The sequence below is a fragment of the Peromyscus maniculatus genome, chromosome 12 (assembly GCF_049852395.1).
Source record: "Peromyscus maniculatus bairdii isolate BWxNUB_F1_BW_parent chromosome 12, HU_Pman_BW_mat_3.1, whole genome shotgun sequence".
Lineage (NCBI taxonomy): Eukaryota > Metazoa > Chordata > Mammalia > Rodentia > Cricetidae > Peromyscus > Peromyscus maniculatus.
In genome coordinates, this window is record NC_134863.1 from 17,729,512 (window position 1) to 17,755,053 (window position 25,542).

The window sequence follows — 25,542 nt, forward strand, 5'->3', positions numbered from 1 at the left end:
AACAACAACAAAAATAGAAATAAAACAGGCTTTTGGCATCCCTCCTAGCTGCCCATCAGAATTGGTCGGGAAGACCCTATTGCCAAATAAACCTCACTTTAGCTGCAAGATACAGAGAATTCAAGGTGAGACTACTGAGCTGGAAGCTTCCTCCTGGTTGGCTAGTTTTCACAGAGGCTGAAAGTGTTGTGTAGGTTGCTAAATGAGAAAAAAAAAGATATCAATGATTATACATGGCTGTGAGTTCTACAAACTGCAGTATCAACCTGCCAGACAAAATGTACCCACTGTTGCAATAATGCTGTGCCTATTGTGGAGGTAAACAGCCACCCTGGTTGGATTTGAGGTATGTCCCAAGACAGAGAATTCACGTGGTAGTGTAATGTGGTCAGAAACCTGTGGCTGGGAGGTCTTGGGCTTCTATTGTTACTTAACTAAATTGACAAAGCATCAAAGTGTCTTCTAAACAGCTATATTCAGACAGATGCTCCTCTCAGCTTTAGTCAGGGAAGCTTCTCACTGTAATGCAGAGCTCATGGCTTCTTAAGTTACTGAGAGTAAGTGACAACTGGGTGCTCACTCTTAAACAGGACATTTATACCATTCCCTCTATGGCTCAGGGAATATCATAGAAAACGGAGTGAAAGAACGTGAGATCTTGAAGACAGAAGAGGGTGAAATGCTATCATCTGGGCTTGACACAGCTATTGTAATCACTATCTCATAGGAGCTACTGTTGCTCACACTAAGATTGCCCAAGACTGAGACTGTGAACTGTCAATCATGGATCAGGGAGGAGCTCATGGAGTACCCTGCATTTAACGTTGCAGTTCACCATTTTTATCCTACATCAATAACCAGTTGCTACATGATTTACCTAAAGGGATTGCTCATTTCCTAATTGACCTGTACACAGTTCCATGTGGGCTTGGATTTATTTAGACTCTCTATTCCATCCCACTGTTTTGCTTTATCCTCTGGGAATTTCTGAGAAATTATGGCTGCTTTGAAGTACTATTTATCCCTCTGAACTTGCTTCATGCTTTTCTTCTTCCATTTTTAGGCATTGTATCAAGAAACAGAGTAAAGGTAGAGTAGCCTTCTTAAAGCCGCAAACTAGCTACAAGGATGAAAGCCATAAACCAAGCATGACAGAGTAAAAGGATGGAAGGTGTCCAAGCTTTGATGTTATTATGACACACTTACCTCATCATCACTCTGTTACCTAGTTTGGAGGACTTGACAGGGTGGAAAAGCAACCTCGATTTGGTTAATTCTGAATACTTTCATCTGGAAGTCAGGAGACAAGCCACTTATGTCACTCTTGGGCCGAGAATCTGGCATGGCACGGGGACAGTGTGCTTTCAGCTTTGGAGTGTGGCACTGCTGGTATCAGTTGTAGCTTACTTGCTGAAGGCATATCCACTAAACAGCTGGGGTGCTAGGATCTGGCTATTCCTGCCTGATGCAGGACACTGTGGACATCCTTTAAACTTGAGCCTCCTAGGTGGTCTCCAGGACTCATAGGGCTTGCTTAGCAGTCGTAGACAAACATCCTGTTCTCCAAATCTCTCCTCACATGTGTCTGACTAGGCCATGTTGGCTAATCACAGCCTGTGGTCTAAATGTGGACTTCAGTCAGTTTTAGTCTATAAACTAAGGATTCTTGTTACATCTTGAATCAGTGGCTCTCAACCTTTCCAATGCTGCAACCCTTTAATACAGTTTCTCATGTTGTGGTGACACCCCCCCCCCGCCTCCATAAAATTATTTTTGTTGCTACTTCGTAACTGTAATTTTGCTACTGTTATGAATTGTAGTGTAAATGTCTGTGTTCTCGGATGGTCTTAGGTGACCCCTGTGAAAGGGTTGTTTGACTCCTCCCCATAGGGGTCACACCCACAGGTTGAGAACCACTGTTTTAAATGGTTATTAAAATGAAAGAATAAAGAATAATATGTAGTAATCAATATGTGGGGCCTATAAATCCTTCAAAATTATGTACTGGCCATTTATAGAAAGCCAAATAAACAAACAAACAAACAAAAACAAAACAAAACAGTGCTTGGGAAGGCTCTTGCTCCCAATGCCTGTTTTCTTTTGTGAGCAATCATATCAGTCTCTGTCAGTTCTGATTTGGTCTTGTCAATCCCAAATACCTTGATAGACATACTTGGTTTCTGTCATATTAAATTATTAAAGCACAATTTTCTAAAGGTAGAGCTAGTCCAAGGCTGACCAAGGTCCACATCCAGGGCAGGCCTGTCTTTGAAACACCAATGTCTTCAAGGAATTTCTTAGGAGAAAAATGGAATGAAAAACTTGGAAATAAAGAGTCAGGAATGGGCAATCGAGTTTATATCTCTGTTCTACTGAGCTTTTAACCTAGTGATAGACAGCTGTCAATTTAAATGTCTCCAGATCCGTGAAGACTTCAGGCTGAAGAATTCTATGAAATTGATGTTTGATTTCTGTCTTCTCATGAAAACTTTCTCCTTCCTAGTTCAATGCACTCCTGTTTCAGGCTTCCTTACTCAGACGTGCAGTATATATCCAAACTCAACATGCACAAAATTAATCTTCTGACTTTCTCATTGGAACCTGCTCCTCCAGAGCCCTTCCTGTCACCGCAGCTGTCTCCTATCAACTGCACAAGTGCCAAGTTTGGAAGTCATTATTTTTAAATTTCATGACTCATATCCAGTCAATCAGCGAAATCTCTTGGTCTACTTTAAAACATTATCCACGTTCAAACCACTTCTTCCTCCTATCTATAACCATCCCCAAGCCACCCTTCACACGAGTCATTGTGACCATCTCCCACTGTCAGTCTAGATTTATGGACATGGCCTTGACTCCTTATATTATTTTCAACTGGACAGGTGAAATGCTGCTGTAACAGTTGATGCAGATCATGTTGCATTTCCTCTGTTCAACATCTAACAGCATATTTCCATTTTAATTAAAGTAAAATGGGGAGCCCTTAGAAGGTTTGCCATAACCCATATGTTTTAGATTACCCTTCCTTTTCTCACTTTGTCTGCTCTTACCATCACTCTAGCTTAATCGATTTGAGCTTCCCTGGCCACTACTCTTTCTCGATCATTTTATACAATGATTCCACTCTCGGACATTTGTACTTACTGAATTTAGAATGTTGTTTCCTATGAGATAATGACTTGATTTCCTTCTTTGTCCCCTTTACATGATTTCTTAGAGGCTGGTGAAATGGCTTCTCTGGGAAAAGTGCATGCTGCCAAGCCTGATGATATGAATTTGATCCCCGAGCCCCAGATGGTGAAAAGAAAAAAACGGTTCCTGCAAGGTGTCTTTTCACTTTCATGCATGCGCCATGGTACAAACTCTTAAATGAATAAATAAAAGCAAGGCCATCAGTCAGGCGAGGATGTCTTTAATCTAAGCACTGGGTCGGGCAGAGGCATGTGGATCTCTGTGAATCTGAGGCTAGTTGTAGAGACTATAGTGATAATAGAAACAGGAAAAAATATCCGACTAATATCATAAAAAGGAAAAAGAAAAAGAAAAAAAAAGCCTCTTTGTGATGAGACTAGGAGATAGGAACTGGGCAGGTGGGGTGTAACAAGAATTGCTAAACAGTCTTATTAATAAAAAAAAAAAAACAAAAAAAAACAAAAAAACGGAGCAAGATATTGGGGTAAAACCTGAGAGATCAGAAAAGCAGAAAGAAGCCAGCCACATTCTTATCACTTGGAAATCATCAGCCAAACAGACCTACTTCTTGTATACCCATGCCTATATGCCTTGCTGTTCTTCATCTCACCTCTTCTCTCTGCCCAGCTACATCACTTTAGACCTCCAGACCTCTAGTTAGTCTAGTTAGTTAAAGGCGTGTGTCACCCTGTCTGGCTCTGTTCCCCAGTGTGGCCTTGAACTCACAGAGATCTGGATGGATCTACCCTCCAAATGCTAGGATTAAAGGCATGTGCTACCATTGCCCGACTTCTATGTTTAATATAGTGGCTGGCTTTTCCCTCTGATCCTCTGATAAGCCTTATTAGGGTGCACAATATATTGGATGACACAATATATCACCACAGTGGAGCAGGGATCCCAATGCAGCAGGAATATTAGAAGAAGTTTCTGGTTCCTGGTTCCTTGTTATCTCTTTTCCTAAGTGAGCGCACTGGTCTGGAGGCTATGAGTAAGGACGTGATGACCTAACTGCAAATCTCATGGGTAGTCCAACTGGAAAGACCTCTCCTCTTGCCTATGCCTGACCCTAGTTTCTGCCCCAGATTACCAGCTCAGCAGCACCCCATTTCCAGGGAACTACTCCTGTACACAGGAGCTCTGCCCTTCACCCCCGCTTAAGCTCGCACCCACGAATCTGCAATTCTTTCTGGAACTTACCCTCCCTGGTTGGAATACTTAATTCTTTGAATTCAGAGATGCAAACCTTGAATCATCCAACTCATTGGAAGTGTATGACTGTGAGCCTCTGGCACCGTAACTCCTGAGTTAAAGCCCACATGAGGTGAGAGGAAAGGACACCACTGAACTCAGAGATATCCCACCTCCTTGTATCACTTGCAGTAAGTCAGGTCATGTAAGAAAGGATAGATTAAGCCGGGCGGTGGTGGCGCACGCCTTTAATCCCAGCACTCGGGAGGCAGAGCCAGGCGGATCTCTGTGAGTTCGAGGCCAGCCTGGGCTACCAAGTGAGTTCCAGGAAAGGCGCAAAGCTATACAAGAGAAACCCTGTCTCGAAAAACAAAAAAAAACAAAAAAAAACAAAAAAAAAAAGAAAGGATAGATTAGTTTTCAAACTTTAACTCCATCAGTGTGTGTGTGTGTGTGTGTGTGTGTGTGTGTGTGTGTGTGTGTGTGTGAGAGAGAGAGAGAGAGAGAGAGAGAGAGAGAGAGAGAGAGAGATGCTTTTCTTTTTTCTTTTAGTCGGGAGATCAAGGCAATAATTTACAGAAATGAAGGAATATGGAAATTAAAACAGAGAAATGCCAGGACAGCCAGGGCTACACAGAGAAACCCTGTCTTGAAAAACCAAAAACCAGATAAATAAACAAAACAAACAACCAAAAACAACAAAACACTCCCCCCCCATCAAAAAACCCAAAACAGTAGAAATGCTAGTCACTTTTAAAAAATGAAACAAGGCTAAGGTGCAAGGACTTTCTTGAAAAAAAAAAAAAAAAAAAGCCCATCAAATAAAAATAACTCAGGGTCTACTTCTTATGCAGTCATTTATTCTCTAGTATACATGGCTGTTAAATAGAAAGTTGATCTTCAATACAGTATTTGCTTTGTATGAGTGACTGTGGGTACAAATTAAAAATAATGGAGAAAGTCAAGAAAGGAGTCTGTGTACAAAGAAACAGAGCAAATGTTTCTGTGGGCCTATTAATCCTTTAATCTCCTACATCAAACACAAGCAAAGCCCAACATCAGAAAATGAAAGGTGACCTTCGAGAAAGAAGGAAAGAAAGGTAACAGTGCAAACTACCAAGTCCCTACATGCGTGTTTCCTCGCAATCCTGGGCTAGATTGGCCTATAGATACTCAGCAGTCTGTGCGTCACCATGGCAGCTGGTATTTAAGAATCACCAGCGGAGCTCAAATGGGACTCTTTCCTCAGAGCTTCAGGACTACTGATTTGAGGCACAGTCCTAGGATTAGAACGATTAGAACATTTCTAAAGTTCTCAGGTGACTCTAAACTGCTTTTACTGAGAAGAGCCATTATGGGAGCCTACGGAGCAAGGGGTGGGGAACTTTCATACTCAACAGCTGTCCAGAGTAGAATTAGAGCTACATGTGAAGTTCATGTGTCACTGGGCATCTTTCACACTACTCAGGTTCAAGACTATGTCTAATTTATTTAACACATTCTTTGGGCTGTCTGTATTTAATGGAACTGGTATTCGGTCATATCAATTTAATGAATCTATATCTAGTTTCCAATTTCGAATATTGGCTACCTTGGAAAACTGTCAGTGGAAGTCCGGTATATAGAATGCCTTGATGTTTGTGGAGGTTTGATCTCAAAACCCGTCCTTCTCATAAAATCCGAGCCCCAGAATGCCTTCTTTCAGTTTCTAAAGAATGAGATTTTAGAATGGTCAGGTTTAAACAGGGTTGAGCAGGATGGGAAAGCAGGAATACTTCACATGCAAATAGAAAAGGGGGAAACTCCACAATGAGGTCATGATAGGATACTACCGCCAGGTCAAACAAAGTGGGAATTTCCTGCAGGCTGTGGGAGTATGCAGAAGTGATAAATTAAGGGAGGAAAAGAATTAGTTGCACAAGCTAAAGGCCCCCAGACATGGATGAGCCCATGGCAGTGAGAGTCTTCTTGGGAAGATTTCAACCCAAATTTCCCTCATGTTCTTCATATTTTATTTCTTCAAACTTCATTGCCCTGGATCTCACCTTTGGAATTTAAATGTTGTGCAAGCAAGGCATTGATGCTGCTGCATCTGTTCAACTGAAGGGGAATTCAAACTGACAGACAATGGTTTTCATCCCTTCCCCATCATGGACCATGAGACTGCCCATTAGAATTGAAACTTGTGCTCACACTCCTGGTCTCATTCATATGAAAATTACCTGGGGAGAGGCCACAAAGCTGCTCTCAGCCACTGATACTCTAAGATAACAAGGGAACAATGATTTCATCACTTGCATTCCTAAGAGGCACTTTTTATGCATGCCTTGGTCTGTTTGTGGAGCTCCCAGCAGTGGGATCAGGACCTGTCCCTGGCACTTGAGCTGGCTTTTGGGAACCCATTCCCCATGCTGGGTGGTCTCACTCAACCTTGGTGCAGGAGGAGGAGCTTGGTCCTGCCTCAACTTGATGGGCCATGTTTTGTTGACTCTCATGGGAGGCCTGCCCCTTTCTGAATGGAGACTGAGAAGAAGTTGTTGGGGAAGGGTCATAGAAGGGAGGTCATAGGGGGAGGGAACCAGGAGGAAAGGAGTGAGGGGAAACTGTGGTCAATATGTAAAATAAATGAAAAAAAACTATATAAATAAACAAACAAACAAATAAATAGATTTCCAAACCCTGTCTTTTACTCTTCATCCATTGGTGCATGTCCTTCTATGGATGAAAGGAAGGAATTAAGTACCATCTCATTTTGTAAAATGGTGGGAAAGAGGCCTTGGTGGGTGGAACCAAGGTGCCCCACAGCAGGTGAGAGAGAGACAGGCCATGCAGACATGGTGAGTTGTAGCCAAGGGGGCAGGGTGGAAAATCACTCACACCATACAGACATGGCACCTGTGTGAAAAGTTTCATTAAGGGGGGGAAGGAAGGTGGGAAGAAAGAGAAAATGGGCAGGGTCTGAGGACAGGAGAAGGAGAAACAGAGAAAGAGAAAAGGGAAGACAGGAAGGGAGGAGGTGCACACTACCTTGTGTCGAGAGAGGAAGGAAGAAAGAGAGAGAAGAAGGAAGGATTTTCTCTTAAAGAAGACTCTACATAAGATGACGTTGTCAGGGCACTAGGAGATATCTGAATGCTGACATCTCCTGGTAACTATGTCTTCATCCTAGAGAGGACCCCCATTTGGGAGAGATACATACCCTTGTGAGTGGAGCAACACAGATGTTTGAAATACAGGCCAAGGTGAATATTGATGAGGACATGAGACAGAAACAGGCCCGGTAGTTAGGGCAGAGATACTGCAAGCAGGAGTTTGATTCTTCTCCTTGGTCAGGAGGTGGAAATGATCTCTAGCCTGTCTGTGGTGGAGGCCAGAGATGTCAGAAAGCAGCTATGGTTTCTGACCTGGGTTCTTGTTATCTCTCTTCTAAATGAGCTCCTTTTCCTGGAGGCTACATGTGAGGGTGTGACTGAAACTACAGGTCAGACACTAGTTCCTCCTGGTGAACAGCTTTGGAAGTGAGTTTTAACCCACTCCTAACCTAAATGTTTTTAGGGTCTTGATTCTTGATCAGGGGAAGTTATAGTCATCTTGGGGGGCTGTTAAGAATGGGTATCATGGCTGTGTTGAGGCTCATTCAAGAAAAGCTATTTCTTTCTGGTCAAAAGACTAGAATCTATCTCTGGCCCTGGGTGGAGACATGTCATTCTAATCTGTTCCAAAGATTAGAAAATTACATACTATTGTCTCCTCTCTTAAGAGTTAATTTAGCTGGGCTTAGCAGTCACCCCACCAAGAGACCACCCCTCAGGAAAGATGATTCACACTGAAAGGCATGCAATGGAGATGGGAGGAATAATTATCCCTTCAATGAACTCATGTACTTAGCCCTCTCAGAAACCCCTCCCTTATGCAGTATTTTGCAAAGTCCACATCACACAGCACCAAAGTGGCCTGACCACTCTTCTAAGTCATCCTGGGACACCCTGGGATGTGCCACTCTTTCTCTGAAGCCCCCATCCACTTCTGTAATGAGGCTGCTTATCCGCCATGTGGCTGCTTGTTGACCTCCTTCATTGACTGATCCTGTCTGCTTCCCTTTAAAGGCTTGGCTTCCACACTTTCTATCTTCCTCTGCCTGACAACTGTCAAGATTTGTACCTTGTCTGGTTAATTGTTTTTCTCTCAAATAAACAAGCAAGCAAACAAACAAAATGTTCTTGAGCTTTTTTAAAAGTCTGTTTCTAAATTATTTTAATAATGAGACAGAGACCCCCCCAAAGAGGGATCCCCCAACTCCCCTGGGACCATGACTCTTTTCTGAAAACACATAGTGAGCAGGGTCCTATCTCATGCATCCCATTCTTGTGCACACTACCAGTTTTGGAATACACAATTAGAAAAAAAGCCACTAAGCTTTTATTTTTCACTAAAAAACAACAATTTATTGAAAAAGAGTAATGCTTTATACAAATTCCCATCGGAGCCCCCAAATATCAATTGGTCTGTTTCCAGGTTTGGTAGTAGGGTATAAAAATATCAAATCTGGGTAAGTTCTGACATCAAACTTCTTTGGGATTATTTTGGAATATAGAACTCTGTGTAGTTTGGCAAGCGTTATTTGTATGCATTTATATTACCCATCAATAGGAACCAGAATTGTGACAAAAGATCTTTGTATGATTACTTTTACACACAGAAATACAGTAAAACATACATAGTTCAAGTCCACATGACTCCATCCTTTGTATAACTTTCTCCATGTGGTTTTACCACTAAATGTTCACAATCTCTTCTAAAACTGCTAGCATCTATCCAACTTTGAAAGTATCACTTCACAAAGAGCACTTCATACTCCTTTAGTGTCCATACTGTCAATTTCCTTCATTACATTTACTTAGTTACAGACTGATGAAATTAAGATGTAATGTTGTGGGGAGCAGGGGGATCATGCATATCATCTCAACAGCTGGGAAGCTGACGCACAAGAATCTCTGGATGACACAAAAGTTCTTGGCCAGCTTGAGCCACAGATTGAGACACTGTCTCAACAAAAACTTTAAAGACTTAGGATCAGTTTAACTTAGTGAGCTTTAGTAGCTCATTGTTTGTGAGACTTCTTAAGGAAAGAGACCCAATTAACAACTCTCTCTTTCCAGTTGTTTAAAAAAATAACCATAAAACTTATTAACTTAAATTCCTTGATGACTATAGAGCAACATGTTTCCCCTCATAAAGCCATGTTTGCATGTGTCCCCTCTCGAATCCTGTGACATAGGCAGGGCAGGAATTAAAGAACTTGTATAGATGTAGCAACACATTTAGGGCAACCAAGTGCCTTTGCCCAAGTCAGTCCTTAAGTGATAGCACCAAGATTCAAATCCAGGTCTCAAAATGTCAATGTCAACACCCTTTCTACTACATCCTCTTGCTCTGCTGAAGGGCCTTTCCTACAGACTAGAATAATAAGAGCACTTGCCAAAATGAAACAGCACCAACAAGAGGCCACGCACAGTTGAAGGAGAGGAAATAGTCTCATGAAAAAAGAAAGATACAGAACAGTGTGAAGGCGTGTGTGGAGATTTTATTCAGTGACTTCAAAACTGCTAATTGAGCAAGGAAAAACACTACTTAGGCATATTTCATGTTCAAAGAATGAGAGTCATATCAACTAATTAATGCTCACATTACCTCTACCAGCTGGTTAAGTGTAATTATCCCAATTTGACAGATGGGAAAAGAGGTATAAAGACTGTAAATTGCTCACAGCTACAGAGAGAATATTTGTCACTATATTATCGCTCCTGCAAGTCTAGCACTTCGTGCAGATAAACAGACCACACCTCCCAGAGAAGAGCTAAACCATATGATAATTATATGTGAGAAATCAAGATAGCTGAGGAGCAAAGGAGAAAAACGTAGTTGGCAGGATATGGAATGGTGAATAAGTACGTGAAAAATGCAATCAATAAAACTGTTTCAACAACAGGGTTAGCAGTACAGCCACTCAGTGAGACAAATATTTTCAAAGCAAACAAGACAGCTACAGACCAAAGGGCAAGGACCGTGAGGGAAGGTCAGCAGAAAAACATCAGCTGTCCAGAAGATTTGCTCCCACAGCTCAGAAATGGATGTGCTAAGTGATTCAGACTTGTTTTAAGCTTCAAATGTGGGTTGGGTGGGAAATTCGTGATTAGATTCAGGAGTTAGAAACAAACCTCAAAGTACCAGGCTGAAAAAGCAGTTGTTGTCAGAGTAAAAAAAAAAAAAAAAAAAGAAATTTAAATATGTTGTTGTGAAGAGTACACATGGGAAAGGGAATGAAGTCAGACTTCATAAGGAAGTTTGGTCTTAGGGCAAGGATGCTAACTGCTGATGAGGGGGTGATATTTGATTGATCACATGTTCACAGAAAGAAAGAAAAGCAGATCAGTAGGCTTATTTAGTCAATATGGAATTGTCTGTATTTTAGTCATTTTTAAGTATGCTGGTACCAATATGAGGAGAATAAGAGGTTTTTAACTGTCTATGTTTTAATAGAAAATATGTATATATACATATTTATACACGTTTAAGGAGCACCCTTCCCCAATTTGAGTAGGACTACTCAGTAGGAAGCAGCAGTTCAAATGCGAAAGGCTTCCTTCCTGTACTCAGGAAAGATGGTAAGGCACAGCCAAGCCCCTCATGAGCACAGGGATGTACAAAAATATGCTTCCTTTTGTTATACTACAGCTCAGATCACCATAGTCAACAGTTTAAGGCCTTAATGTCAATACTAGTTTCAATGTCCACTTTGTATTTGCTCCAGCAGGATTTCTTCCCTTTGCCTCTGTCACACGTAGTCTTTCCCACTAGAAGGTGTCGGCTTGGGATAAGGCCTTGGTGTTGGGTAAGAGGTTGTTTTCCGGGGACAGGAACAAGAAAGTAGGGCACCTCCCAGGAGGCAGAGGGAGGCAGCAGCCCAGCCAGTGAAGAGGGCCTGGCCAAATTCATACCTGAAAGAAAAGACAGCAATGTGCTGCTATGAGGACCATTGGCAAAAGGAAAAAAAATCAATAGCAATACATTTATATATATTATGGCAATATATATTTTATATATATTTATAATTAAAAATAACCTGATGATCCCTCAGGAGCTGCTGTTTGTGAGCACATTTATGAAATAATGTTAACATTGTAATTATCAATAATTTGCAAGCGTACATTAGCAATATGACATGCAACACACCAATTTAATTACATAAATATTTCCAAAGACCTTTCCAAGAAAAGAAGGCTTGGAAAGGATGATTAGACACTTGAGAAGTGAGGACTGGGTCACAATCCTAGGTTACTGCTTACAAAGTCTACTACCCTCAAATAGTAATCATTTCTATAACAAAAATGATCAGTGATCAGAGAACCTAGTTAAAATAAAAAGCTTATATTTTGAAAGATAGACATTTGAATATCCCATGGCTGATTTCGGATTGAAAAAGGCCAGGTGGACACATTAATCCACATTCTTGGGACGAGGAACCTGTGGCTGACTATGGGTATCACACAGAGAAAAGGGCTGGCTGTAGAAGTCACAGGGCTTGAGTCCTGATGCAATGCTCAATTGCTGCAGCTCTGGACCAGCAGTTCTACCTCTCACCCATTGTTTCTTCCCTCAAAGCAGATTGTCTCACTTGCTTCCCTAGAGGGTGTTCAGGGTAATGTGCCATCACACAATAACAAGCGTACAGAGCCCAGCAATTTGTAAAATGCTTTCTCGTGCACTCCTAATATTATTACTCTGCTGAAAATGCGGCCCATTGACCTCCAGCAGTTTCTGTCCCTGCATCATAAATCTTACAGGATGGGCTAGGCTCCAACAACTGCTGAAGCCTATGTTCTTCTGTATGTGGGCGACTGTATAAAAAGATGCACATTTATCTCTGCAAACACTGGAATTTTTCATTCGCTCACCCTAGCACTCACAAACAGTAATTACATCTTAACATTCTAGCTTTGAATGTGGTTATTAAGCTTTATAGATGGGAAGACAGTGAGACAATAAGCCTTGTCCTTGATCAAAGAGCATTGTTACCTGAGAGCCAAGACTCAAGTCCTGAACCTGCAAAACTTGAACTATTAAGAAAGGTGACCTTTGTAAAGTCAATTTTATAGTAGTAATGGAACACGAAATTTAAAAGTGGCATCTGAATGTACTAGAAAAATACATCATAGTTTCATGTGGATACTATTGGGAATGAAGCATTATTTGTTAACCACTATGGTGGTTCTAATTTTTTTTCAATAAATCATGAACATGTATATTAGTTACAAGTGATCATAGGTATTGGAAACATCATAATACATTTCAAGAAGAACATGTCCTATACATTAGCATTTTTTGTTCATATTCGGGGAAGTAAAAAGATGTGATACGTTGTTGGCTAGAATCCAGCTTAGAACATTTCTCCTTTGAAGTGCATTTTGTCATCAGTCTTGGCTGTTAAAGCAATTATCAAATTCATTCTAACATGAGTCACAGGTCATTTAAACTGTATGCAAGTTCAACATAGATTGCCATGCAATTCTCGAAAGCAACTCTGAGAAACTAAGGCACTGACAGGAGTCTGCCGAACACAAAAAGGGTTGTTTTTCAGAGAATGAACTGTTTTATGCATGACTAGCATTACCTGGCATTGACGGGGGTCAGGGGGTCATAGAATTCTTGAACAATTCTATTTCCATACCATGCTGTGGCCACTAAAGTCGCCAGACCTACAGAAATTCAAAGCAAAGCCATTAATCACTGTGGGACATTGAGCACAAAAACACAGACTATTAAACCTAATTGTATTCTATAAGAATTGAATCTCATCAAGAGTGCTGACATTTTATTTTATTACTATGGAAATCAATTTGACTTAGATATGATTTATTCCAACTGTTCTGCAAAGAATTACAAAGAAATTAGATTGAAGTTAGGCCTAGATTATGCTATTTATGATGTCTTATTTATTTATAGTCCAAGGCCACTGGCACTAATAGTGTTCTTGGAGAACAACTCACCTGGTCCATCTTATTCAAAACCTCTGCCAAAGGTTCTGCAGTACTGTAGTTTAGTGTATGAAACTACTTTTTTAAAAAATGTTTGTTCATTTTAGCAGAGAACTGCTTATAAAAGGTAAGATGAAAATCTTCCTACATTCTTCTTGACAAATTCAAACTCAATTTTTAGGCTTTAGTTTAGCAGCAAAATCAGAGCTAACTAACACAGAAAGTAGACCCTCTCTCAGAATGGGCCAGATCATCCAGATTCTTTCTGTCCCAGGTTTAAGGCAATATCTAACACTAGAATCATTTTGGGAGGTGACACACTGGACTGATTTACATAAGTGAACTCATGATATTTTGTAATCAATAATGAAAGGAAATGAGTTTGGCAATGTCACTCATTCCAGTGTGTATATGATGTCTAAATCACATCATTTATTTTTATCCAAAGAGACACTCATCAAAAGATACAAACTTTCAAGTAGAAATTAAGAATAAGCTTGAGATATTTCTTTTATGATATAATAACTACAGGGTCCTTAAAAATACTAGAGGGTAGCCAGGTGGTGCATTAGGGAGGCAGAGACAGGTGGCTCCATGTGAGTTTAAAGCCAGTTTGGAGTATAGAATCAGTTCCAGAATAGCCAGGGCTGCACAGAGAAACCCTGTCTTGAAAAATAAACAGCAGGAGGAGGAGGGGGGAGGGGAGAGGGAGGGGAAGGGAGAGGAGGAGAAGAAAAAGAAGAAGGAGAAGGAGAAGAAGAAATGCTATGCTACAGTGGCTGAAATAAAATCTGAGGCAAAACATACATATAATTTAATTTATTCATTATAGAATATACATACACTTCAACATACCATGATTCATATAATAAATGTACATAAAACTGTCAAATCCAAAACTAATTTAAAAAGAAAACAAGTAACTTCTCTTTATAGTATTTGATGGCACATAAGATCATTTTGGGTGCCTGTGTAAACTGATGATGCACATGCTCTTGATCTGGCCACCTGGACTTCGGAGGCCATCCTAGATTGCACTTGGAATCATGTATGTCTGTGGTATTTGTGGGAATTGTGGGGATGGGTTTGGTATGATACAATACAGTCTTTGGTGTAATTTTAAGTTGTTAGGAATAAAAATTTGTTCATGTCTTTTCAGGTAGGAGCTAATGGTATTTGGACAAATGGAGCATCTGGTCACTTGAACCACATCTTTAGCAGAGTCACAAACTATGCTGGATCTACACCCTCCACTGGTCTTCTGCCAATGAGGGAAATAAAGAAATAAAATCTAATTCTTATTTTTAGTAGCTTCTTCACCAGTGTAATCGATTATTACATACATATAACACATGGGATCTATACAGTAGCCTGTGGCTCAATCTATGTACTATATAGTGTCTACATATGAACATAATCAATAGGATACCTGTAATATAATTTCTATCATATTTAACATATCCTTAGAAAGTTCTGAAATGGTGTCCATCATTCAGATTTCTCTGTTCCTCAAACATATAACCTAACGTGCCAGTCAACATTTGAATAAAGCAGAAAATGTTACTTGTTTACTGTGTGACACATAACCTATTTTGTCAACAGTTTTCACATCCTTTCCTGTACTGTTTTCTTCCTTAGCTCAGCTAACCCTACACCCTGCCTTGTCAATATTCCATTTGCTACACCCCACTTGACCTATATTCTTTCTGATCCATGAGCACATCATGTTTATTGTGGAATTCGCTCTGCCCATCTACAAGGTTACCTTTATCTTTCTCTACTGTCTCCAATCCCATTTTTCCCAATCCAGTATCATTAACATACTATTCATATTTTCTTAGTCTTTTCTATGTTCTGTACCTAGATATACTGAAACACATTATTAACATTTTCTAAGGTCCTTTTTAATGTGGTGTGTGTGTGTGTGTGTGTGTGTGTGTGTGTGTGTGTGTGTGTGTGTCTTATGTGGCTGAGAGTGACCTTGAACTCCACATTTCCCTGCAATCATCTCTCTCATGCTAGGATCACATGTACCACAACTATAGCTACCAAAGAGCATATTCTGAATCACATAAAATTGGTCCAGACTCTTTGCTAAGTGTCAGACATCTTTCTAAATCTGAAGAGTCTGGGACTATGAAACAAGTGGGCACCCAAGTCCTTCGTGCTTGTACCTGACAAGTGTCCACAAATCAACTTTTCATTGACTCTTACTGAGAACCCTAAAGCCAACTGACTGTAAGGCCCTAAAAGTATCTGTAAAGTAGTCTCAAGTGGTAAGATACTTTAAAACTTTCCAAGTACAGCTGAGTGTGGTGGCACACACCTTTAATCCCTGTACTCAGGAGGCAGAGGCAGGTGGGTCTCTGTGAGTTCGAGGCAAGCCTGATCTACAAAGTGAGTTTCAGGATAGGCTCCAAAGCTACACGGAGAAACCCTGTCTTGAAAAACAGAAACAAAAACAAACAAACAAACAAACAAACAAAACTTTTCAAGTACAATGAATCTAACATAAACTAAAAAAAACTAAACACTAGAAAAGTAGATTCAAATCGCACTTGAGAAAAGTAGGCAAGGGAGAAGGAGGGGTCTCTCTTACCAGAAACGACAAATATAATGCCCCCGATGACAGCCATCCACATCTTCTGCACCTCATCATCTTCCAAGCACTTCATGCACTTCATGCCAATGGTGGACACAAAGATTGCGATCAGCCCCAGCAGGATGCCAATCACCATCAAGGCACGGGTTGCCTGCAAAGTACCTGAGAGGAAACATTTAGGACATGTAAAAATCCTGCTTGGAGCAGTGGGAGATGAGATGTACTTGAGGGTTCTTTGGAGGGAAAGAAGGGACACTTCTACTGTAGCCATCAGAACTGTTGCCAGGAAGACGAGCACAGTCTGGAGGATGGCTAGGACTTCAGTTATTCACCTCAAAACCAACTAAAAAAAAATATTAATGAATCAGTTGAATAGGTCTCATTGAATTGAATATGTAATCCTTACTACCTGAGTATTGAGATTCTGAACTAACATTCATACATATTATCCTTCATGGTCACCATTTGCAATCAAATGGCTTAAAACACATATTTAGTACTAGTCCCTAGTTTTAGACTATATTTAACCTTCAGGAAAAAACAAGTGACTATGGATGATAAATGAGATTTTTTTCAGAGATGATCATGGCTAGATAAGCAACATTTTATCCCTAGTTATAAGTTCAGTGGGAAAGGATATAACCTTCTAGAATATTAGTGTTAAGGCAATCTTTAAGAAGGTAACTTGGAGCAGAGCAGTTGATTCACAGATAATGACACCACCAGTTTTTAAAACTACAAAATCCTCATGTTATAATGTCAGAGATAATAACTCCAACTTGTATTTCTCAGGTTTCTACCAATTTTCTAAAGTTCTCGTTCTTATCTTTGTTCTGTTGTGTTATCATGAGAGACAGAGTCAGGTTTGAGAGACTGAGCCAGTGTGTTTCCTAAAGAATAAAAGCTGAAAGCCAACATTATGGTATAACAATATGGGGGGGGCGTACATTGGTTAGAAGATCTTTAAATTACAGATTTATTTCCTTTTTCAACTAAACATCATTGACTTACAGCCTTAATACATGAAATGGAAGGTATTTGCAACAAACTAGGATCTTGGAAAAACTACCTAATACTCTTTAGGGCCATATTTGTATTTCATGGAATATGAGGGACAATATCTCTATCCAGTGAGTTAGAACAGTTCGCTCCTTGCTGGTCTTCAGAGGTGACTACGATGATGGCAGCCCCAATATTTAATGTGTACACAAGCCTAGTCTTCACATGTTCAAGATTGAGCAGTTAGGTTACCAATTCAAATTCAAAACAAACACCTCTGGAACACCACGGAGTTTTCACTAACACCAGTTTCTATCCTTGTTATTGCAATAGATGGCAGAATCACATTAATCCCTGTCTAAATGGGATCAAATGTATTTTCACAGTATTTCGGCAATATTTGGAAGCAATTTTTACTCTTTCATCAAAATACTCCAGGAGTCCAATCGGTGAGAAAGAGGAGGAATTGTATGAGCAAGAATTGTTGAGACCAAGATTGGAAAAAGCACAGGGACAAATAGCCAAACTAGGGGAAACACATGAACTATGAACCAATAGCTGAAGAGCCCCCAACTGGCTCAGGCCCTCTGGATAAGTGAGACAGTTGATTAGCTTGAACTGTTTGGGAGGCACCCAGGCAGTGGGACTGGGACCTGACCTTAGTGCATGAGCTGGCTGTTTGGAACCTGGAGCCTATGCAGGGACACTTTGCTCAGCTTGGGAGGAGGGGACTGGACCGGCCTGGACTGAATCTATCAGGTTGAGCTGAATCCCCAGGGGAGTCCTTGCCCTGGAGGAGATGGGAATGGGGGGGTGGGGGTGGGCTGGGGGGAGGGAGGGGGAGCGGGAGGAGGACAGGGGAATCCATGGCTGATATGTACTATTAAATCAAATTATAAAAAAATAAAATACTCAACAGTACACTCTCTGCCTCTTCCGTCAAATTCATCTGCTCATAAGTGTTCAATAAGCACATATGCGCACCTCTCTTGCGCACTTCTTGCAGAGTTCCAGGGTGACGTAGGAGCTATGGGATCAAAGCCATGTTCCATGCCCACAGCATTACTAGGAACTGAAGCTGTTCACATGACCAGTAGAAAACTTTCCCCAGAATCACAGCCCTGCTGTGGTATGAAGAGGAAAGTCCTGAGGGACTTCCACTTAAGGTGTTCACTTCCTTCTGATTCATTAGCAGTGGTTGCAAGAGCAACCGTCACCTACTAGAAAAATGAAAAACTAAATCATTACGATCTTATAAAACACAGATCTTGGATTTGGTTTCAGTGTTCAGCTCAGAAGGAAAACATTTTGGGAAGATGCTGCAGTCAATAAAGGGATCTATGTGATGGAGGATAGGGTGACCACTCCTGCTTGTTTGCCCAGGATACTCTGTATTTTAAATGAGAAGTTCAGCATCCTAAGAAGGCCCTGGATCTTGAGTAAACTGGGGCACCTGGTGATCCTACAGATAAATGATAAATGGTGGAGTGCCATGATGTTTACCAAGGTTGGCAGATGGTGTGTGTGTGTGTGTGTGTGTGTGTGTGTGTGTGTGTGTATCACATATACATACATATGCAAACATATACACTACACATCATACACATACATCAAAGCTTTGTAGGCTGTGGTCATGAGTTCAGAGTCTATTCCAAATAATGAGAAGTTATTGGAGGATCCTAAGGCGCGGTGACCTGACTTTTACCTTTAGTGAAGAAACAATATAATTAGAAAACACTAATGCTATGGTAGCCCTTCACAGAGGTAGATAGCCTCTTCTGTCTCAGGCACATCCTCTCTATTTTGTCACATTTATTTGTTTATTGACTCTCTATGAATGACTTACATTGGTGTCTTTGATCTCTCTGGAAGTTGTGCTTGTTACACATCTTCCAATCAGACTTAGTCCATGTAATAGTCATTCTAATCCACTCATGAAATCAAAGCACAGGCCAGCAGCCCCACAGGGCTGAGTACTAGGCACAAGACATCCTTCAGGAGGAGCCTCCTGAGCATCAATCTCAAGGATGGGATCAAAGCCATGTTCCATGCCCATGGCATTACTAGGAACTGAAGCTGTTCACATGACCAGTAGAAAATTTTCCTCGGAATCACAGCCCTGCTGTGGTATAAAGAGGAAAGTCCCGAGGACTTCCACTTAAGGTGTTTATGAAACATCTAGTTTTCTATTCAAAGAGCACCAGGTATAGCTTATGGACATGCCATCTGCATCCACTTACAATTATCAAATATTCACACAATTGTCATCTTTCAATTATCAAGAAGGCTCTATGCTTCATGCCATTCCTTTTTATTTACTACTTTTGCAAAAAGTTAAGGAGAAATGACAGATACTCTTATCCCATGCTTGCTAACAATGCTACAATGCTTCCCTTTCTTATAGTGTTCAACACACAGATGTGGAGCCAATGGACAATATATTTTGTAACTGCAAAAACATAGAGATGAGGGGCCTTATTTTTATTATAAAACATGATAAAGCAGTACATAATAAAATGTTGTTTTGCAAAGCAACATTTTCCATTTACACCTGGAAGCCATAGAATTATAAATTATCTTCCATTTTACATTAGACTAGCATCAAATGGAGACATTGGATAACTCCTAACCATAATGTATGTGCAGAAAGTATAAAATAACACAAGCTTTCCGGTACACCACAAACAATGGTGGAAAATTGTAACAGCATGAAAACTTACTAGCTGGGCACCTATAATGACGGATTACAAGTCAGACAAAGAAACAATTGTTCTATCTAAGATTGTGACCATTTGGCGTGGAGATCCATTCTCAGCTGGACTGAGTGAATTCTTTCCAATGAAGGTCTTGCAGAAGTCACTCAAATCAGAGACCTAAACTTTGTAGGAGTGAGTGGCAAGAGGGGCCGAATGTAAAGCACTGCTCACACTTCCCAGCCAATCACATGCATCATTCAATCTGTTCTCATTGAGCTTGGACTAGAAGGACGCCTTTACTTTTAAAAACTGGTGATAATGTGATATAGAAAGTACATACTTATGTTAAGCTAAATCTTCAAAATCATATTTATTTGACAAATACTTCCTTTGAGGGTCCAGAGATGCTGGAATTTTGGTATGTAAAGCTAGGCTTAAGTTAGGCTACAAAATGCTAGAAATTCATGCAGAAGGGAAAAAACTATACTTTTCCCTTAACTTGATACAGCTTTTAAGTTCTGTATTCCATGAACTCTTGTTATGGCATTTCTCTCTCAACAGAACGAGGAAGGCAGAACATAGAAGTTGGTAGTGAAGTATGAATGCTACAAAATAATATTTGGAGCAGAAATACATGCATATATTATTGCACTATGCCTAGGAGCACTTATATTTCTTCCTTGGGCCTTTAAATTTGTAGCTAGCTCTATAACATTTTAACTAAAGTTGTGTATGGAGAACCTGGCTAGCAAATATTGGAAAAGTTACACTATTGTTTCTGAGCATTATCCAGCAGTAAACAGGAAGGCAGCCTTTTAATTACACTCAGCCAGATTGAAAAATCTGCAGCTTAAAGACCCCCTAAGGAGTTCTCACCACTCTCAACCTGAAAGTATAATTAAAAAAATACTTACAAAGATCTCTACTTATAAGACAAGAAATGAGTTAGACTCTACCCTTCTACTACAGTTATTTTAATCAAAGTTTGCAAAGACAAGCATAGACAGGCAGGGGATATTCCCCCTCTAAACTTTAAAGACATTCTCTCCAAGCAGTAGAATCCCCATAAATTCTTGGCACTGCGCATGCTCTGCACTATACCCCATTACCATTCCTACCCTGTGCTCTATGTATCATGAGCAAGCCAGATTTTAATGGTATTTCTGCTCTCATATGGTCCTAATAAGTGTTCAGGGATAAGGTAACTGCCTGCTGTGTGACTCGAGAAAAAAGGCCCTTTCTCTTTCACAGACTATCAGAGTTTATGCAGACTATCAGAGTACACTGCCGTGGAGTTTTCAATTACCACGGCTTTCAATTTTCCCGGTGTTCAAAGTTTTACATGTGCCTTGTTGCATTTCTGTTTCACAGGTGTGTGAGCGGGTGGACTACGTGTGATGTCAGCACGTAAGTTAAATCAGTGGTCCAAGCAGTCCTGGAGGATGAGGGCCTGGCACCACTCAGGGAATCCTGAGAAGTTTTGCTCTCTCTTTTAAAACCTAACATTCATTTTCAGAATGGCTCATGAGTAAATGTATGTCCTGGATTACTGTTTCCGTGGCACTATTTGTTCTTATTAAAATATAATTACATCATTTTCCCACTGCCCTTTCCTCCTCCCTCCAACCTCTCCCACTCGCTCCCCACCCCAGATAACTTTTTCCATGACACTGTTATCACTCCGATCTAGGAAACCTGTGCTATGTCACTTGCTTTTTCTTCTTTCATCACTGAAGTTAGTAACAAAGAAAACTGACACCAGCTAGAGTCTTTGCTGCATTTCCCTATAAGTGAAAATAGAGCCAGGCTCCGGTTTGCTGACTCGATGAGTGGACCTTTGATTCATCCGTCTATGCCTCCTACTCTGGCCTAGTTTACAAGTGCTGAATCCACCTGAGTCTGGGGAGATCAAGTAGCTCTCCCTGGACAGTGCAAACTGGGGCAGGAACTCAATGTGTTCTCATTTTGAGTCTCGGCTCTTGCTTTATTTGTGTCGCACTCTGCACACGCATGGCTTTTCTGAATGTTCACTATTTAGCAGCAGAGAGGAGTCTGGAGAAGAGAAGCCTGTCCTCTCTGCTTGTGCTGCACAGACATCCAAGTCAGTGATTTCAGTCCTCTGATTGAGCCTGACATCATGGTGAGAGTGCTGGGAAACCTCATGACAACCAATACTCATTAAGCACACCTACACACATGTGGATTCATGCAGAGCAAGTTCAACAGGCTGGGGTAGCTTATAAACAAATTACAGAAGTTCAGGGCTAGATGAGACTTAAAGAGAGTCTAGCATAACCTCCCATTTGTCTGGTGCTTGGATCTTCACAACAGCATTCCTACAAAAATGCTTACTTCTTCTCTGCTTTGATACCTCCCAACATGCAGCCTCCCGGGAAAGCCCTGTCTTTGGCTATTAAAATGAAGCAAGCAGAAGCAATTAGCTAAACAGGCAACTGGCTTCCCACGATGTTGGGAATGAAATCAAAACCAAGAGAGATGTGTAAAGTAGGCAAAAAAAAGTCTACTACAGCTGCACCTGGTCCTCTCCTTTGTATGTCTAAATTTCAGCTACAAGCGTCATCACTCTAGAAATGCCACGTGCAGGGAGATAAAATCGGTCTTAGCTGTTATAGACCATAATTCATGGTGTAACAATTGCTTCTCCAGGAAATTTATCAGTTACATTTTCACAAACTGTTTGGTCGAAACTACATACAATACAGCCTCTTTCTGCTGTATATAGTGGTTCTCTATGGGGTGTAATAATACTACACTTCCTACACACATTGTGTAAAGGTCATGTGTTTTTCACAACTGATACCAGATACAACAGAAGAAGCAGCCTGGAATGTCTGGTTACAAAATGCTGACACACTCTATCTTGATCCTTAGGTGAGGGGGGCTCTGCTGGCGAAGTTCAAAAGTATAATCTTAGGAAACCTATAGCAGTGCTTCTCACCTCAAAGCATCCTGTGAGAGGTAACCTTCACGAGCCACACTACACACACACACACACACACACACACACACACACACACACACACACACGCACTGAATAAACCTTTTCATCTCTAGGCGTCATGGAACTACACCAAAACCAGCCAGTGAATCACCAACCAGATCTCTTCATCAGGTGGGCGTGAACACCGCAGCTCAGGTGGAGAAACAGAGACAAGTTTTCTGGGTCTAGTCCAAAGGTACCTTAGTGAATCACTGCTCAGCTGGGAGAGAAGGTATGAGTCAAGGCTCACGCTCCTTGGAATTGGTTTGGGGAAAAGAGGTTGCTGAGCTCCATCTTGAATAAACTATGGCTTTAACCAAAACAGAAGTCGGAAGCTGTTCTCCGCTAAAACAACTTGACAAACAGGCAGTTTCTGAAAATGCCTGTGACGGAAGGATATTTACTGCTTTTGTCACAGTTTTAAGGAATATAATAACTACATCAGCAAGGGATAAATTATAATAAAACATTTCATATAGTATTCTGGGGAGGGATGATCTGAGTATTTGCTGCACGGACCATTATTCTACCCGGCCATTTGAGGAAGTTCAACCTGATGAAATGAAGAATTTGGATCAGAAGAACAAAACTGGCAGGGAAGCTCTCTGAACTTGTCCATAACACGTCTCATCCGACAGTTCCATAGTACAGTTCTGAAAGTGCCTGGCACCATTTCCTTAAATGCGTTTCTCTTCCCACCAGTACGTTCATTATTTCCCACTTGTTAACAGCCCGAGTGTATCCAGGAGGGGAATAAGCAACACACAGTTAGCAAATTAGTAGATTACTTTTGACATAGGTGTCCAGATGCGGAGACAAAACCACACTGGCTGACTAAATTCTACAGGTACTCAGGCTGTCCAGCTGAGTGGTGGCAGTTCCCATAACTGTGAAATGACGTGCCTTTGCGGGGCTGGGTGAAGAGCTGCACCCCGAGAGAACAGGGACAATGCCAGCACTGTTCGCTCCAGCACTCCCAGAGGACTGTGGGATAGCTTTGTTTAGGCAAAGGCTAAGGGAGGTCCTCCTGTGGGACCGCCAGTGTGGTTTCTCCAGCAGGAGGAAGAGGAAAACAGCCACAAATGGTATTACCTGGGTGGGAATGTAATGACTTTCTGATAAAGCACTCAGAAATTTTACCTAAACGTGAAGGTGAAGGCATTTTATCTGTTTCCCCAGGACCTGTAGAAATATTTCTGTCTATATATACCTTTCTAACTTCATGTATGAGGAGAGATCCTCCATTACATGGAGATCGCTTTGCAGAAGGGACAGCATGGGAAAACCCTTTCTCCCTCCCATCCCCCCACCCCCAGCCTCTTCCCAGCTGTGTCTGCCTCTGTCAGTGGCACCCACTAGGCTGCCTCCTTCTGTACCTTTCTCTTTCCATACTGGCCAGGTTATTCAGAACCATTCTCTTCTGTGACCCCCCCCCCTCCCCACATGCCACCGGCCTTCTCGTTCTACACTTAGACTGAACAAGCTGCCTCTTCTTCAGACCCTAGGCTGGAATGCCAACTTTTGTGGGGAGGATCTCAAGAGGTTCTTCAGGGAGAAAAAGCCAAAAGACACAAAGATTGAACCTTCGCTGTACCTAGGGAACGCCTTGACACAAGAGTCAGAAAGTTCCTTACTTGATATCTCCGAATCATCTACCTAACTTTGAAGGCTTGAAACCTGCCCAAAGTATACCAGTTTTCTTGCCCAAACTCCATTAGAACGTGCAGAAGCGGCCCAAGAGTCCGAATTCCAACTGTGGTCTTCACTCTCCCATTCTCCACCCACCCAGATTGGAATTTGAGGCCAAATCACACCCAGAAGGGCAGAAAGTGCCAAGCATGGACTTAGTGGCAAATCTAGGGCTTTGACCTGAGGCTCGGGTTCTCTTTGCTTCCTCATGACAGAGCACATGCTCAGAAGCCTTGACCAACTTAGAGAGGGCAGCCCCATATAATCACAGGACAACTCCGGGGTGAATGAAGCTACTCCAGAGAAATGGGACTCTGAGGCCAGGGATGGGGGTCGTTGCGAGGGGTGGGGGGTGGAGGGGTGGGGATGCACTCACTGCTCAGATTCAGCAAGGAGTCGAAGACTTTGCACTGGATCTGCCCGGTGCTTTGCGAGACGCAGGACATCCACAGCCCCTCGAAGATGGCCTGGGCGGTCACGATGTTGTCCCCAGCATAGGAGTAAATCTTCCACTGGGGCAAGGCGGTGCTGACGATGGAGCCGATCCATCCCAGCGAGGCCAGGATGAAGCCCAACAGCTGCAGCCCCGCGTTGGCCATGGCTCGGTCCCAGGCTCGCGCGGGCTCAGGCGGCAGGTGCAGAAGGCGGAGTTTGCAAGTGCACACCTGGGCTCCCGAAGGTGGCGGGGTCTCGGGCGATCAAGTTATGGCTAGGACCCCTGCTCCCTGCGCGGCTGCGGGCGAGGCTCCTGGCTTCTGGTCCGGGTCGGCGGCGGCGGAGTGTGGAAGCGAGAAGTGGCAGAGTTCTCTGAGATGCAGAACCGCCCGGCGCGGCGATTTAAAGCAGCTCCGCCCCTCCCGGCATGCGGCTCCCCCTGGCGGTTTCACGGCCCAGTACCCAGGAGGAGCGCCGGGCCACCTCTCCGGTGGTGGGGGATGTCCTGTGGGCGACCTGGGGACGACCTGAAGAGAATCAGGCATCCCTACCTGCTCCCTTTCTCTTCTCTCATGCGCTTTCTTCCTTTCACTCCGTAGTTAACACACACACACACAAAAATTGCCGTGTCTGTAAATACTAAAAAATGTATAAAGGTGAAAAAATGGAGGGAGCCAGAAACCGATTTTCACTTTTAATATC

At 41.9% G+C, this 25,542-nt stretch overlaps 1 protein-coding gene across 1 annotated transcript; it reads right to left on the bottom strand.

Annotated features, from left to right (window-relative positions):
• Positions 1–8,800: 8,800 nt before the first annotated feature.
• On the bottom strand, positions 8,801–25,262 carry Cldn1 (claudin 1). Its single transcript, XM_006985087.4, has 4 exons — positions 24,782–25,262; positions 16,018–16,182; positions 13,055–13,139; positions 8,801–11,381 (listed from the first exon to the last, which is right to left on the bottom strand). Exons 1-4 carry the CDS (start codon positions 25,002–25,004, stop codon positions 11,219–11,221), a joined length of 636 nt encoding a protein of 211 aa, XP_006985149.1. The 5' UTR covers positions 25,005–25,262; the 3' UTR covers positions 8,801–11,218.
• Positions 25,263–25,542: the final 280 nt, after the last annotated feature.